The 17054-nt window shown below is 39.1% G+C and overlaps 2 protein-coding genes and 1 long non-coding RNA gene across 3 annotated transcripts in view; 1 reads left to right on the top strand and 2 right to left on the bottom strand.

Annotated features, from left to right (window-relative positions):
• LOC106083839 (uncharacterized) overlaps positions 1–2703 on the bottom strand; it is a 37587-nt gene extending 34884 nt beyond the window's left edge. The window contains 1 exon segment of the mRNA XM_059364262.1: positions 1681–2703. Coding sequence (XP_059220245.1) covers positions 1681–1883 — 203 coding nt within the window. The 5' untranslated portion in view covers positions 1884–2703.
• A 3788-nt stretch (positions 2704–6491) lies between these two features.
• On the top strand, positions 6492–15484 carry LOC106083843 (ubiquitin-conjugating enzyme E2Q-like protein 1). The gene is made up of 5 exons (XM_013247102.2): positions 6492–6708; positions 6902–7266; positions 7321–7438; positions 13728–14077; positions 14141–15484. Exons 2-5 carry the CDS (start codon positions 7088–7090, stop codon positions 14223–14225), a joined length of 732 nt encoding a protein of 243 aa, XP_013102556.1. The 5' UTR covers positions 6492–6708; positions 6902–7087; the 3' UTR covers positions 14226–15484.
• LOC131995521 (uncharacterized) lies at positions 15094–16843 on the bottom strand. Its single transcript, XR_009397478.1, has 3 exons — positions 16614–16843; positions 16291–16383; positions 15094–15323 (listed from the first exon to the last, which is right to left on the bottom strand). It is a non-coding gene; the product is annotated as an uncharacterized LOC131995521 (long non-coding RNA).
• Between the last annotated feature and the right edge of the window lie 211 nt (positions 16844–17054).

The raw sequence follows: 17054 nt of genomic DNA, 5'->3' as shown, positions 1-17054 counted from the left end.
ATACCTATGTTTAGTGCTTCAAGGTGTAGGAATTTAAAGTAAATATGGTACCACTTTGAAACACACATTTTTTGAAGTTTCGATGGTATACTCAATTGAATGAATGTACTCAAAGGAAAATAAAAAAAAAATTGAAACAAATGAATTTGATACACTTGAATAAATATTATTACATTTAATATTTTGGAGTAACCTACCAAGGCCGAGCGTATTCTATTTTACTAAACGACTCGGCCTTGGGTACTTTTCTTTCTATATTTCTAACACCAAATTTCGAGATGTCTTTCTTGACTTGATCTTTCCATCTGTATTTCAATCTTCCATGTCGGGCTGAAAAGGGTGTTTTTGCATTTCTTTCTATGACGTACGAATTGCGACTATACTTCCCTATTTCTTTGCCTTCGATGTCCTGCGTTTCGTAGCAGGCGGCAAAATCAACAATAGGTACAATCGCCATTTAGCAGCACAAAAATGATGTGGGTTTGGCATAAAGGTGAAATGTTCTGACACGTGAAAAGTGTGTCTTTCTAGCAAGTTATAGAATCGTTTATTCCAAAAAAATCCTGACAAATCGTTAAAATATAAAATGCCAATTTTTTGCAAATTTTGCCCATGAACATTCCACTAAGGAACGGGGGCAAACTTCTCCCATATCAATGAGTGCAGTCCGATTCAAGTTTAAGCTCGATGGTAAGGGTCCTTCTTTTTATAGCCGAGTCCGAACGGCGTGCCGCAGTGCGACACCTCTTTGGAGAGAAGTTTTACATGGTATAGTACCTTACAAATGTTGCCAGCATTAGGAGGGGAAAACCAGGATTCGAACCCAGGCGTTCAGCGTCATAGGCGGACATGCTAACCTCTGCGCTACGGTGGACTCCGTTAAAATATAACTTTACTGACAATTTTCAGAGCGATTTGAATTAAAAAATGTAAGTTTACGTATTGAAAACCAATAAAATTATTTGCTCTTCTTAACCACGTTTATCTAATCTGAAATTGAATTTTTGGAATATTTTCCTCTTGAATGTTCCGATCACTGCGGTGGTTATGCTCTCCTAATGCTGGCGACACTTGTGAGGCATTAAGCCATACAAAAACTTCTTTTCAAAGAGGTGTCGTCCAGGGCCGCCGTTCAGACTCGGTAATAAAAAGAATGTTCCTGCCCCTGTATCCTAATAGAATGTTCGTGGGCAAATATCCAATTGTTAGTCTTGCGTTCAGAAAGAAGACCAAATATTGTCAAGGACCAACGGTTAAAAATTATGAAAATTGTATTCAAATAATTATCTCAATTTTCGAACTACTGCCTATTTGACCTTTGAAAATCCTGATATCAATTATCCAGTACAAGGTTTACGGTATACAAAAATGTGGTTAAAAATTGGGTCGCCAAGAGGGGTTTTCGCGAGGCCAGCCGCAAAAGCCACATACATAGAGAGCTGCTCAATGAACAGCCGGTTTTTTTTAAGAAAAATATTAAAAGCGAAAACTTGACGTTTTCTTCCCTCGGATTGACCCACAAACGCAATACCGATGCTTTAAACTTTTCATTTCATTATATTTTGAGCAATTATATCCAAAATAGAAAATAATTAATTTTTGAACCACGTCGTCAACTCTTAGCACTGGGCTGAATATTTTCGATTGCTTTATAAAAAAGGGACCACATGTTGTACTTACCAAAATAATATTCGCAAGGAATTTGCAATAAGCAAAGCAAAGCATACATGCAATGAGAAACCATCAGCATCCTGGGTTTTCTTTATTTCCAAATATTGGGGAACGTACGGAATAACGCCGCCTATGACCATTGCGGAAGCAGCAGCCCAACCGACCACATGCCCCACAGTGAGACCCATCTCATCGTTAATAATCCAATCCATTGTGATAGGTGTTTTGTGGCCTGTATGTACGTCCAAATTCTATAGGTGCCCTCCTCTGTATTGTGGCCTAACTGGTTGGTTGGCGAGGTGAGGTGGCTGAGTCAAACAGGAAGATATCGAGAATTCGAAACTTGTCTTGTTCTGCTGCTGTATTGCGTTAAAATCGCCGCCTGGAAGATGTATTATGGGGATTGAACTTTTTCGAGTGCGTCATTTGGCAATGGCACTTGGTCAAAAACATTTTCGGAAAAAACAAGCAAAATCAATAATTTCCTATAGTTTTTTTTAACATTCAGTCTATTTTGCACTACTTATTCTCTTTACGTTATGTTGTTGCTGCTGTATGGTGCGTTACAAAGAAGAGAAGGGACCGTTCTACAAAAAAAAATGTTGCGGAAATGAGAACACCAGAACACTTGAAAATGATAAAAATTTGGAAATGCTTTAAAAAATGCTGCCAAACTTTTCTGATTGAACGGCAAATGATGTTTTGGCTATTGCTATCAAATTTTAGCTCGTTTTTAATGTTTTGCTGCTCCGAAATGTAATTGTATTGCGGTGTAGAGTACATACAAATTTTCTTTTGTTTTGCATCCCACTTTTGACATTTATTATTGAAGCAATCACTTTCTCACACTCATCACGGTCAGATTCCCCACACATTTCCCGTAAGCGATGATTTTACATCTCCGTAGTTTGTGCTGTTTTCAGTTTGATATAATAATTAAATAATTTACACACATTCCCTGTTAAAATTTTTTAAAATTTTGCGCGGAGGGAGGAGAATGCTTTACGAGATGATGTTTACGAATGAAACGCTTGTCTTCGTAGTGGAGCAGGGATGGAAAAGTCAGCACGTTAGTACTTTTTTCACTCGAAGAGTACCGTGGTACCATCGTGACCGATTAAGTACTCTTTAATGCACTAAGATTATTTTAAGTATTCAACCAAGGCGGATTTGAAAAGGTGGTCTCATACAAACAGCTGTTAACAGCAGGCCAGGTTTGACGGAATTAAAATGACAGATTTTTGTTTGTATTCTCTTTGTTGTTATAACACAAATTTCTTTAGGTGTGCTGATAAAATGTCGATCAGCTTGATGACAAGATGGCGGATTGCACCATATGATATGTGTTTGTTGTACAAATGAGACCAGCTTTAATTGTCTCGCCATGATATTCGGCAACAGCTGTTCGCATAAGACCACCTTTTTAAATCCGCCTTGAGTATTCGGATATTATCGAGCTTTTGTTTTTTTACTGACACGTAGTTCTTTATATAGGAAATGCATCACGCTAAAATAGTGATATTCGCTTGTTAGTCATTCGATCGAATTATTTACGCCCGACTGTTGCACTTGCCTATGCTGGTCGTTTGGGATTTTATTGGCGAAATATCAGTTCATATTTAGATTAAAAAAAATACTTTTGCATGAGTCGCCTAATATACCTTATTAAGCCTCTAGAGGGCTTTGGGAGTGGGAAATGCCCCTGATACTTGACACCTAATTTAGTTATAAGAATCGTGTTCTTCTTCCGAATTCCTTTCTTGTAGGTCCCATGTTGTCTATATATCAGTTTGTAGGGTTTTAGATTTAGGTCAAAATTTTAATATCTGATATCCGTTTTTAGGTTACTATAAATGTACATCAAAAATTCCAATAAATCTGTTCACCTATAACAGATGTATACTTCGCAAATAACGCAAAATATTGAGACCTTTCGTCTGCGGTTGCAGTGTAATCAGTAATCTGTAGGGCAGCATATTTTCCGAAAAAATTCTCGATACAAAACAAAAAGCTCCCCTTTGAACCAAAAAGTACCTTTATAGTACTATCTTAAATGTTGTAGTTTCCATCCCTGTTGAAGAGTTAAAATGAATGTCATTTCGCTCTCCTGTTATCTCTGATTACGAAAGTGGAATGAAGGAATAAATGACGTTCTCGACCAGTGTTGCCAGCATTGGGGACTTCTCCCCAAAATGGGAATTTATTTTGAAATATAATTACGACATCCTGGATTTGGGACTTGGGAATATGAAGGGGATGCGAAGCAAAATTGGGGTTTTGTTGGGGAAAAATTATCCGGTCAAAGTTGTTTACCTTTACTTTTTTGTTTGTAATTTTTTTAACAAATCATTGCAAAGGACGTGTTATCGACAATTATTGTATGATATCGATAATTTTCTATCCAACCCACAGACACTAAATGAATAATAGATGAATCAAGTGAATCTTTAAAGAGGCAAAGATAAGAAACAAATTTCAAGAGAACTGTACTGTGTATGAAAAATTAATGTGATTTAGGTTGTTTTCAATCGACAGTGAACATTTTTTGGTTTTAAATCTAGTATAGTAATATATTCGTTTTTCATAGGTGAAACCCCATAATTTTCACCGGATATTGATATTGAATGAAAAGTGTTAATTTCGCTATAATTTGTTTTTTCATCTAGGGGAAATTTACAGTTCGCGACGACCAAAAAGAGCACAACCATTGTCGCTGCGCAACAATTCGTTTTCTTACGTTAAATAGATGCGATCGCCAAACTTCTAATTGGAACAAAGTGTTTGTTTGTGTTAGTGATCTTGCTCACATGTATTTACTCGGGTGGAAAAAATATTATTTATGGATGCATAAATAAGAAACTGTATAAAAATATAAATAATATACTTCTAACATAAGTAAATAATAAATGTTTCTTTCATAACAAGCTATTGTAGTAAATCTATACGAATTAATTAAAGTTGTGAAAGAAAGTGTTGTTGTTTTGATCTTGCTATTACAACAACATTAATTTTATACAAGTGGAAGATGCTGGCAAAGGCTTTTGGAAAGTTGTGCTAATCCAATTAAAAGCTGAATGCGTTTCTTTTTAAATAATTTTGTGTTCCATTATTTATTAATTCCTAAAGGGTGGGTTTTGGTTGAAACTGCAACAACATATATGAATTTGAGTACTGTCCACACACTCACATTTGCACGTAAGAAGCTGATAAATTGGTTGGTTGACCAAAGCAACCCAAAAAATCAAATGTTGTAACTTTGTCAAACCACTGAAAGAACGATTTATGGAAATTTTTCCCCCACAAAAAACATAGGACCAGCCTTTAACTCAAACATAACATCGAGCATCAGCAACACACACAATGCCAGAAACCTGTTGCCCAGCAATCTTCGTTTGGCAAAGAGTAACGTTTCAATGTGTGCATATCGCAGTGCATTTGTATCTAAATATTTAGAATAGAAAGCAAAATAAAAAAATCAAATTAGGGTAAATGTGGTTGCTATTAATGCATTGGGTAGACCACGGAGATCGCGATTTCGAAGATAACCGACCTTTATCATCAGCCCATTACTGCGGTCGAAGCAGGATACGAACAAGGTTAAGACAACGATCAGCCGACACACAATTTTTTTTTTTAATTTTTGGCAGTGCTTGGCTTTTTCTTTATTTACGTATACGCGATGCAAAAATGCAACTCTGCACACAAAATTCACTAAAGTAAAGGTTGGTACCAGGATATATTATTAACAGGTAGTGGCAATTGTCCAACAACAAAATATTGAGTGCACTATTTGTCAAAATCAGTGATTCATGCCTTTTTTCGTTGTTTGTGTGGGTTATGGTTCTTAACTATAATACACACACACACAACCAAAATTCGTTGACAGATACGTTGTTGTAATAACACCCCTTCGAAATTTATAAATAATGCATCACAAAACTATTTAAAAAAAAGAATGCTGCTTTTATTTGTAAGAGCGTGTGCCGAATGAAAGCAATCTCCTATGGTGAGATGTAAAAAACTCGTTGACAGATGGTGCACTTCGTAAGAAAAAATTTTACTCACCTGTTTTCGGTACACTATGTCATGGTTGGTGCCATGACATTACTACCAGGTAGTGAACCGTCAACAGCTGAGTAAAATTTTTTCTCGCGGTATGCACCATCTGTCAACGAGTTTTTTATATCTCACCATAGGAGATTGCTTTCATTCGACACACGCTCTTACAAATAAAAGCAGCATTCGTTTCTTTTAAAAAGTTTGTGTTTCATTATTTATAAATTTCGAAGGGGTGCGTTTTGGTTGTAATTACAACAACATATATGAATTTGACAACGGTCCACACACTCAAACACCGCTTATACTGATCTTTAAATCCGGATTTAATGGCTCGATCATCTGTTTTTACTTCATAAAATCAGCTGACGAGAGACTTAAATTTAATGAGCATTTTAAGCGGGTTTTAGTAGTTTATAAAGCCTCCTTAACTTTTCGTGAGTACTGTTGAAATTGTGTATATGATGTTCTTAAGCTATTAGAACCCGGTTTAGGAAAAAAAACGGTTTATTCAACACGCCAGGTGTCACTTACTAAGGTGTTACAGGATTTTTTTGTAAATGCTATACGTTCTGATTTCAAATTGAACTTAATTTTGTATATTTTTGGGTAGGGTGCAACGAATGTTGCTAAATATTTTGGTCAACTTTGGCAAGGACAAGACGGAAGAGGAAACAACACACATCAAACCCAAACCATTATAATCATTGGCCATGCATATAGACATCCAAGTCGACTGACTAATCGACTATTCGATTTTCTAAATACACAAAAAGTCGATTAGTCGATTGTTAGTTGTTGCAAAGTGCGTTGTAACAAAGAAATTATTAAATTAAAATTATAAATTATCAACAGACCGCCACCCATATCCATTTAGCAAGAGCACAAAGCAGGGCAGGAAGCGTTTTCATCTGAGACCCATGTCCGCTAACTTCGCCGCCATCGATTTTTCAACATGAGTTTGCGGTGTACATTGGGGCGGTGGGTATTAAGCATTATTTTCTGTATCAATCTGCAGCTTTGTGTTGGTCCGTGCAAAATCTATATGTGAAATTTTGTTTTGTCGTTTCCACAAAGCGAGTAAGGACCTAACCAAAGTCCCAGTGTTTATATTGTCTAGCTTTAAATTCCAAAGCCTTTATTAGTGTTCGATTAAACTTTTGGATGTCCTTAGATTTATGATGAGATGTACTATCTAAGACTGACTAAACACACACCGAAGGTATACATTTAAAAAACTACACAGGAAGCATTGAACGGACATAAAGATTCCTTTGCAAGTAAACTTTGGCTGCTGTTACCACCGATAAACAACCAAATATAGTCTTCTATTTTGTTGGAACTGTCACTGAATGCAGCAATGTCTCGCTCAAAAGATAAAGTAGTTTCTTCGTTGCGAAAAATATTTAAAAGCAACAACGCTTCCAAAGATGAAACACCTGAGGAAAAGAAGGCGACAGATGCAGATGCTGCTACGGCCAAGAAGCCTGCGGTCTTTCCTGAATCTCCAGGAAAGCGAATGCGTCGAATGGACAAAAAGTAAGTACATTCTATGACGATTAAACCGCCTTGATTTACCATATGTGCTTTCAGAGTTAAACCAATGCCAGTAAACCCCACTCCCGACTTTAGTGTGCGCGCAAGACGGCTTATGAAAGAGTACAAGGAAATCCAAAAAATTCAAAGTTCCAGAAATGATTCCGTCTTTACGGTGAGTGTTGTTTGCTGTTCGTAGTACAAATTAAGTGCAGTAGGTTTTACCCGTTAACATTTTCTTGCAATGTATTAAGGAATTACCATAACATTGGTGATTGATATAGCCTTCATATCCTCGAATTCTTAAATTTGTGAAAAAAAACTCCTATACTGTTAAAGCCACATAATGGGGATTAGATAGCATTTATCCAGAAACAGCACTGCTCATACCATCTTTGCAAAAGTAATTATTATCACGATATGTTGCAAAACGGTTACTATTTCATTTGCAATGTGAAATTCGGGGCAAAGGCGCATGCTACATAATCTAACAAAGCTTGCATAAACCTACCCCTATTTCAGTTTTTTGATTCCCTAGTTACCCTAAATTGTATCCGATTTGAGGGAAATTTGGCTGTATCCGATTTGAGAGAAATTTGGCTTGTGAATTTTGAGCTTCTGATTCCAATATTATTGAGTGTACAGATACAATTTTGCAATAACAATTTTTTTATATATATGCATATATTTTTCTAATATTCTCTGAATAGTTATTAAATTTTTGATCTCATAATGTAAATGATTGGCTGTGTCATTTGAATAATTGATGGAGTTTTTTATGTTTTTATGTTTCAAAAAGTAAAGTTTTATTACTATATCTAATATCAACAGTTTGGTTCCCCACCATGGTAGGAATTTTCACTTTTGATGTCTTTTGATTTAAATATGGATCTTGGTGTTAGCAATTATGCAAATTTTAGTTCTGTTTTGGGCACAATGGTTGGGAAAATGAATGTGGGACATATAAATTGTTAGAGTATTCAACCCTCTCCAAATTCTGTCAAGTTTGACGAGCTCAGGCCGATTTTGTCTACAAAGTATATTTGATTAAAGTTCATTCTAAGTTTTTTTAAAAATGCATTTACTTTCTTTTAAAAAATCCGCAATTACTTTTTGGGCAACCCAATAGTAATGCTGTTAGTATTCCGGGCTACAGATTTTACAGAAATGACCGTGATGTGATGGGGGGTGGTGGAGTAGGTGTATATGTGTCAAATACTTTGAAATACAAAGCTGTGTTTCGTTCTTCTGTTTTGGGAAAATGTGAGTCCCTTTTCCTTGAAATAACCTCTGGTAATATGAATCTTTTATTTGGTATGGTTTATCTTCCGCCTGTCGGCGATATCATGTCTTTTGAGGAACTACACTATGACATTCTTTTGAACTACTCAAAAGTCATTATTGTCGGTGATTTTAACTGCGATTTATTTGATGTATCGAGGTCTTCCTTATTGCGATCTGTTTGTAGTAGGCTTGATTTATCTATTGTACACAATTCTAGACCGGCCCATTATAGTGTTGCTCATAGATCACCATCTTTAATAGATTTTATGCTCGTAAGTGATAGCTCAACGACCTGTTACTCTAATCAAGTTCAGTGCCCATCCATTTCTCACCACGCACTTATTTTTTCATCTTTTTATATCGTTTTGGCTTTTGGACATCATAGAGTACCGGGACTATGGAAATATTGACTGGGACGGTTTGATGCAGTACTTCTGACTTTTATTATGCAGCCTTCTTTAACACTTCTGATGTCAATGACTTGGGTGCTCGTATCACCTTGGACTTTTTGTAAATATCGGAACAACGCCAAATCCGTTGTACGGAAGGAAAGGAATATATATTATTCTGAACGATTTGTTGGTCTAGATTCCAAGGGCTTTTAAGGTGTTCTTAAGGGTTCTGGTTTCTTTGGCGATGACAGTCTAGTGTGTGATGGTGATGTTGATCCGGTTAACAATTTTTTTGGTTCCTGTGTTCGAGCTAACCGACCTATTAATATTGATTTTGAATCATTTCCGATATTGGAGATTCATTTCCTTTCGTTGTGTAAATATTAATGATGTTGCGGTAGCTTTAGGAAAAATTAAGGCTAAGTCCATTGGTGTTGATGGTTGTTGTTGTTGTTGTTTTAGCAGTTTATTGTGTACTATCTTTCGTCTGCTTGATTCTGTTGAGTGTCAAGACCCAGGAACTCCGCGACTAGGATGGGGTGCGTCCACAGGGATCTGGGTCTGAGTCGGGTGGGTCTGGCCGGGCAGTTAAACAGGTGACGTGTATCGTGCGGTCCCTGGTTACAATCGGGACATACATCTTGCACGTCGGCATCAATCCTAGCTCTGTGGGAATTGAGGCGGCTGCATCTGCCGGAACGTAATTGAGCCAGAACCACTCTGGTTTGCCGGGGGAGGTCGATTTCTTCGGGTGCAATGGGTGGTGGTCGTTCTCCAAGGACTACATTCACCCGGTAGCCAATTAACGCGTCTGCTACCGTGTCTGCATGAATGTTGTTCAGACCCGCTTGATCTAGAGGTTCTCTCTTGTAGCGCTGGACCTCAAGCTCTAGATCGTGTAGATCAACCTTAAGGCTTCTGGGCCTTAAGGCCACAAGATGATGATTTGGATGATTTCTGCGATAACAGCCCAAAAGGTATTGCTTAGACAGCATGTAGTTATGTCTTCGCACGGGTAGGATCTTTGTCTCCTGATGAAGGTGGTCCACATGAGAACTGAGGAGACAGCCCGTCGTAGTTCGGAGGGCGGCATTCTGACAGATCTGAATATTATTCAACTGCGTGTCACAAAGTTGACGTGACCACACTGGCGCTGCATAACTTACCACAGACCGGCCAATTGCTTTGTACGTGGTCAACAAGGTTTCTTTGTCTGCGCCCCAAGTGCTGCCAGCGAGTGACTTGAGGACCTTGTTTCTACTTTTGACTTTATTGCAGATTGCTGTGGCATGTGGGGAGAAAGTGTAGGAGCTGTCAAATGTGACGCCAAGTATTTTGAGACACTTGATGGTCGGAATCATTTCTCCATCGACCATCACAGTCAGCTCAGTATTCACCTCACGCGTATTTGTAGTGAACAGTGTGGCTGAAGATTTGGTGGCGGATATCTTCAAATTTCTTGCAGCGAAATATGAGGCAAGCTCGTTGAGGTAGACGTTCAACCTATCGCAGATGTCATCAATGGGTGGGGGGCCTGATGCCATGATCGTACAATCGTCCGCATAAGATACGATCTCTATGCCGTCTGGAGGAGGTGGGATGGAGGATAGGTAGAGGTTAAACAGAGCCGGAGATATCACCCCACCTTGGGGAACTCCCTGTTACACTCTACGGTGTTTTGACTTCTTATCCCTAAATTCCACAAATGACTGGCGGCCACACAGATAATTCGCGACCCAACGTTTCAAGCCTGGCTGGAGGGACGTGTTGGCGATGTCCTCAAATAATTTGGCATGGCTGACCGTGTCGAATGCCTTCGATAGGTCCAGTGCCACGAGGACCGTCCTATCACATGGCCTGGGTTGATTGAAGCCACGGCAAATGTGTGTGGTGATGGCATGCAAAGCTGTTGTTGTGCTGTGCAGTCTCCGGAATCCGCGTTGATGCTCGGCGAATGGAAATTCTCCTACAAGGCTCGGGAGGAGTAATGCCTCAAGCGTCTTAGCCACTGGTGAGAGAAGGGAGATCGGTCTGTACGACTCCCCCAAACTCGGGTCTTTACCAGGCTTCAGTAGCGGGATCACTCTGCCCATTTTCCAGACATCGGGAACTATAAGAGTGTTCAATGACAGGTTAAGGACAGTGGTAAGGTACTCAACTCCAGGTAAATCCAGATTCTTCAGCATCAATGTAGAGATTCCGTCAGGGCCCAACGCCTTGGAAGATTTGGCGCCACGGATGACATTCGTAACTTCGCCCACAGTAAATTGTGATGACTGTTCATCGGCTCGGAGACCACTAATACGGCGAATGGCTCTCCTCCTTGCCCTGTCTCTCTCGGGATGCCCAATAAATTGACGGTTGAACAACCTGGCGCATCTCTTCGGATCAGTCACGGTTACCTCGCCAAAAGTGACTGAGGTCCTGTCGTCCCGTTTACCGGGGTTCGAGAGAGACTTAACAGTGGCCCACAGTTTGCCTGCACCGGTGCCTAAGTTACATTGCTCCAAGTGTTCCAGCCACAAATTCCGCTTATGTTCGTTGACTACCCTGTTTATTTCCAGATTCAGCTCGTTGATTCTGGGGTTAGCGGGGTCCATAGCACGAATCCCATCACGCTCGTCTGCGAGTACCACTGCTTGCGCCGGGAAATTGGGTCGCACTTGCGGTATTCGACCGGCTGGTATAAAGCGAGCGGCTGCTGCGTTGATGATGTCTCGGAATTTCCTCTCGGCCACAAGCACATCAGAGGGGGGTGGCAGTTCATTGAAGCGGCGATTGGTATACTCTCTGAAGCCGGTCCAACTGGCCTTCTTGTAATTGATGAACGTCCGGCGCTCAGAGGTTATGAAGTCGAGTGGTCGGTCGATGGTGAGGATTATGGGGAGGTGGTCTGACCCCAAAGAGATGACGGCTTGCCAGGATATGTCACTCAGGAGATCAGGGGATGCAATTGAGATGTCTGGCGAGCTGCTGCACCTCCTCGTAATCCTAGTGGGGGCATCCTCATTCACCGTGCAAAACGTGGAGCTATCTATCTGCTCTGCCAAAGCTATGCCACGCTGTTCGTTATCTAGGGGAGAATGCCATGACGAGTGATGTGCATTAAAATCCCCCAGAACCAGACGACCATGGCCAGATAGCAACCCACTTATGTCGGGGCTGTAGGCCTGGCCATTAATCGGGACACAGCTACCAACCGGCGGTATATACACGTTGTATATCTCTATCTCGGCAGTACCAGACCTGACTGCTACCCCCATACATTCCATGTATGGGTCACTAGCGTCAAGCGCAGGCGAGATAGGTCTATACTGCACGGAATGGTGTATAACGAAGGCCAATCCCCCACCTCCATTCCTTGAGCGACCCTTACGTAGCACATTGTAGCCGTGACAACTGTGCAAGCTGCAGGTGTTAGTCAGCTTTGTCTCCTGGATCGCTGCGACCGATATGCTCTTCCGACTCATAAAATCTACAATCTCATCAATCTTGCCTCGCAGTCCATTGCAGTTTAACTGCAAGAACGATACACTTCCCGGCACTGGCCTGGCAATAGTAGGGCTAGGGTGCTGTCGTTGCATAAATTGCCGTACGGGAGAGGTCGGGGGGGGGTCACATAGTCCGACGACGAGGACGCCGAAGGCGACGCTTGTGACCCACTGCTGGCTATGTTCGCACAGCACCTAGCGACATAGCCAGTATGGCTATACTCCCGTAGCGAAGTTAGGCCAGAGCAAGAGCGGAAGTGTACCCACTCCAAGCACCGGTTACACCTCACCGACACTGACCGATGATGAAGGCGGTTCTGGCAAACGGAACAGAACCAGGGTCCGGGGTTCTTTTCAATCCCGGCACGGACCAGAAGCGTACGGAGAAGGCACTCCGGGATGTGCCTCTCCCATGACGAAAAACGACGAACACGTACACTGAGGCGGCAGCCCTTGCCGATGAAGATTCCATCGGGTCAATCCGGTGCGTACAACCGGCTGCCATGGGATTGGGTATTGATGGTATTGCTATCAAGTATAAAAGTTCAAAAAACTTGTATTGCTATCAAGTTTTTTGAACTTTTATTTCCCTATACTTCTGATTTGATTTTGCATTTATTTAATTCTATTTTGACTTCTTCTGTTTTTCCTGATGTATGGAAAATTTCGCGTGTAGTCCACCGGTACCCTGCGTAGGTATTTCAATTTTTCTCGCTCGAGTAGTACTCAGATAAACTTGCCCCGTATATTTAGGTCTGTTTTCGAAAGATCATTCTGTATTCGTGTGACCAGGTGTTGGAATGTATTGCCCGCCGAGTTGAGATTCTTTTTACACTCGAATAATGTTTTTCGCTTAAAACTTATTAACTTCTATTCTACAGATCAAACTTATTGCTAACATGGGATATGTTCAAAATCTTGTTATGGGTGGGGAGCCAATTAAAATGAATTAGGCTAAGAATCTTATATATTTTTGTAACCGTGAAGTATTTAACTTTTAAATGCTTATTTAGGAGAATATATTGTTGTATTACGTTTTTTTGGGCGAGGAGGCTCATGTATTACTATTAAGACATAAATAAAATAAAATAAATAAATAAGGTCCTTACTAAATAAAGCCTGCAAAGCCTTCAATTGTAACTTCGTAAGCCCCTAAATGCCTCTATTTGCCATAGAATCGGTCGATATTTTGTTTGTAAAGCGAATGTGCGAACTCGAAAAATTCCTTTTGCTTGCTGTTAAATCAAAAAGTGCGATAATTATTTTTCTTGCTAATTTTATTTTTTTGGTTCTTTAGGTGGAACTTATCAATGACAACCTTTACGAATGGTACGCTCGCTTGCACACCGTCGATCCGGACTCAAAGTTGGCAAAAGATATGATAGATCTTAATGTGCCATTTATATTGTTGCACTTGGCTTTTCCCGACAACTTTCCATTTGCCCCACCGTTTATGCGTGTTGTTGAACCGCATATAGAAAAAGGATATGTAATGGATGGAGGCGCAATTTGCATGGAGCTTTTAACGCCGCGCGGGTGGGCGAGCGCATATACAGTGGAGGCAGTACTAATGCAGTTTGCTGCAAGTCTTGTCAAGGGTCAAGGTCGCATAATGCGAAAAACCAAAAACACGAAGGAATTCAGCAGGTCAGTCTAAAAACTTCCACATACACCATAAACAACAGTTTAATTTTTTCTATTCCTCTGCAGACGAAGGGCTGAGGAAGCATTTCGCTCGTTGGTTAAAACCCATGAAAAATATGGATGGGTTACACCATCACTATCCGACGGCTAAACGAGTCGCAGTCGCAGAAATTAACGCCGATATTTCCTGTGAATAGTCTTATCTGTTTTAGTCCCTATGTAATTGGCACTCACTACAAACTATTTTCCAAGTCTTTCTCAAACTAATTTAATTTATTTGTTCAACTATTTTTGAGTACGATGCGTCTGTGACGGGACATTTGCATTACCAATGATTTTATACTATGTCCGCCGCACGCAAAAGCTGAAGTATTACTCAAAACTAATTTGATATGTATGAAGTCATTTAGGTTTAGAAAAATTAAATTTAATTTATAGAAAATAAACCACATCGGGGTTGAATTGCATTCCATGCCCGTCTTATGTCGATAGGAAAATATCAAGAACATGCATATACATACATATGTATTGAATTCTATTTTATCTGCCAAGATCTGAACTTCTATGCATGTCACCAATATATACTGACCATTGCTATCAAATTATATTAATGTGGTTAATTCTTCCACTGAATGATATGTATGTATTTTTGAAATTAATTATATATTTGTTTGAAGTTTATTTCGAGCGTCCTCGATGTGGATTTTTTCAATCATAATTCGAATCTCATTTACCAAAAACGTTACTATGTATAATGAACGCCCTCCACGTCTTAGGTACTTATCTGTAAGCGTCTAGATAAAATTATAAATTGAAATTGCTCATTTTCCAATATTTGTGTTAATATTGCCCGTTAGACAGTTAGCCAAAGCCCAGTACTAAAGAAAAAGTCCCTTGAATTAGTTTATATTATATGTTGTGTGGTTCACATAAAGATCAAAGCGAATATTTTTTTTTTGTGATCTAACTAGAATGGCGGGGGTGTGATCTGTCGAACACATTTCAAATGAAAGTCAGTATTACGGGTTTGGCGAGGGATGGGTTTATTAAGAAATAATTTTATTATCATTTTGTGGAATCCTTTAGCGTAATGAATCTATAAGCGTAACATTTCATCCTTCACATTTCTAGTCACACATAGCTTAGCAAACATTGCTGGTCACGACACGGCAGTCTATTTGGACATTTTTTTTTTTGCCGACCGTAAACTATGAATGGAGTTTTGGCATCAAATGAGTGCTGCTATCGACTAAAGAAATAAAATCAAAATATTACTTAGATCTCTTATGTTGTTAGTATTTTCTATGCCATAAAAAGAAGTATTGTTTATTTTGTTTAAACATGTTATGCAGATTCCATGTGAAATAAAAATTTTTGTAATAGAATAAAATGTGTGATGTTTAAAATGTATGTAAATGTTTTGCTTTCACTACTTCGAGGAGAAATTCGAAAATGGTTTGTATAGTTTGTGGTTTAAGAACGGTGTTTCGTTCATGTGGGCTTAAATATTTATCGATTTTATAAAAATTAATCATGAGCCGTGGTCTTCGCCTGTTTCTGTCTTCAAATAAAAGAAAGATTGACTTCCGCTGCCAAAATTAGCTGTTTTGTGATAGCGGGGAAAAGAGGAAAAAAAAAGAAAATTAAAACATGATTTTTCTGTAAAGCCATTTGATTTGCTGACTGATTGCTGAAACGAAAAAAAGTTTTCGTTTCACTAGATAAAGTGAGTTTCAGAACACTCCCGATAACACTCCCCTTAAAATCTTCTCTACCAAGTGATATCGCAATCAGAGAACTGCATAAGACCCAATATTTGGGACTCAATAGACACTTATGAAAAACACTCAATGACACTTTTGGTGTGTGTTGCTATATTTGGCTTTGCTTTTCCATTTGCAACTCCGATCATTGAGCTCGTCTCGAAAGAGAAACAAACAAACGCCCTAACAGGCGAAAACTTGAAAAATGAAAAATTCGACAGAGCCCGGCCATGATTCGAACCTGGGCACATCAATACAACTTCCAACAGATACAAAAAATTATGTGTAGTACGGAAGAATTGTAATTTGTCACAGAAAGAATGTCTGTCATTACACAAAAATAAATGCATTGGGAAAAGTACAGCTAATAGTCAGAGTTATCGAGTGTGGTTAATGTGGTAATTGTATCATGCGTTTTCGCTATTAATACGATTGAAATACAATACAACATACCAACGCACGGCCCTTGAATCCATCACACCTATTTTGGTTGAAAAGTCTTCTAAGCCCTTGAAGCCATCACACCTAATATGGTTGTAAAGTCGTCTCGAAAGAGAAACAAACAAAAATATTTTTATTTTTAATTATCAGATAAATCAAAAGAAGATACTAAAAACCAAGATACACCGAAGGGTCTCAACTTGAAAATTCTGAAAGAATCATTGAGAGACTATTCAGTGATTAACGAAAAGAAAGGAATTATTTCATGTGACCAGCTGTACCAAGCCAAACAAATGAACAGAATTTTGCAATTTTTCACCACGTCGAGGCGTTACCAGTATGTTCATTCACCACCCGCGATGACCGACCATCCACTAATACACTTTTGGACATCATATCGAGACCCACCAGCGAAAATGACGTAAGCGACAAAAACCCAATTTTATAGGAGACGGTCTTTATTGAATATATTTTGATATATTCAAATTGGCTATTCAAATTTGGTATAGTACGTCTACTAAACCTTATGTACGAAAATAATTTTGTTTTTTATATTTGATGTTTAATGGGGCTTTATGTCGTTTAAATTATTTTTGAAGTCCCTTTGAAAGGTTAGTTTTCAACTTTACATCATCATATACAAGTGAAAATAACGTTTTTGATTTTCTTGAAGTATAGCATAGATGACGTTTGAGGGAGGCCTAGTGACAAAGAATTGCGTGAAATCGGTTCAGATTTAAATATAGCTCTGATCTTTGGCACGAAGGAATTTCTTA

This window comes from Stomoxys calcitrans, chromosome 3 (assembly GCF_963082655.1).
Source record: "Stomoxys calcitrans chromosome 3, idStoCalc2.1, whole genome shotgun sequence".
Lineage (NCBI taxonomy): Eukaryota > Metazoa > Arthropoda > Insecta > Diptera > Muscidae > Stomoxys > Stomoxys calcitrans.
The sequence above is the reverse complement of the archived record's forward strand: the minus strand, read 5'-3'. Positions and strand labels throughout refer to the sequence as shown.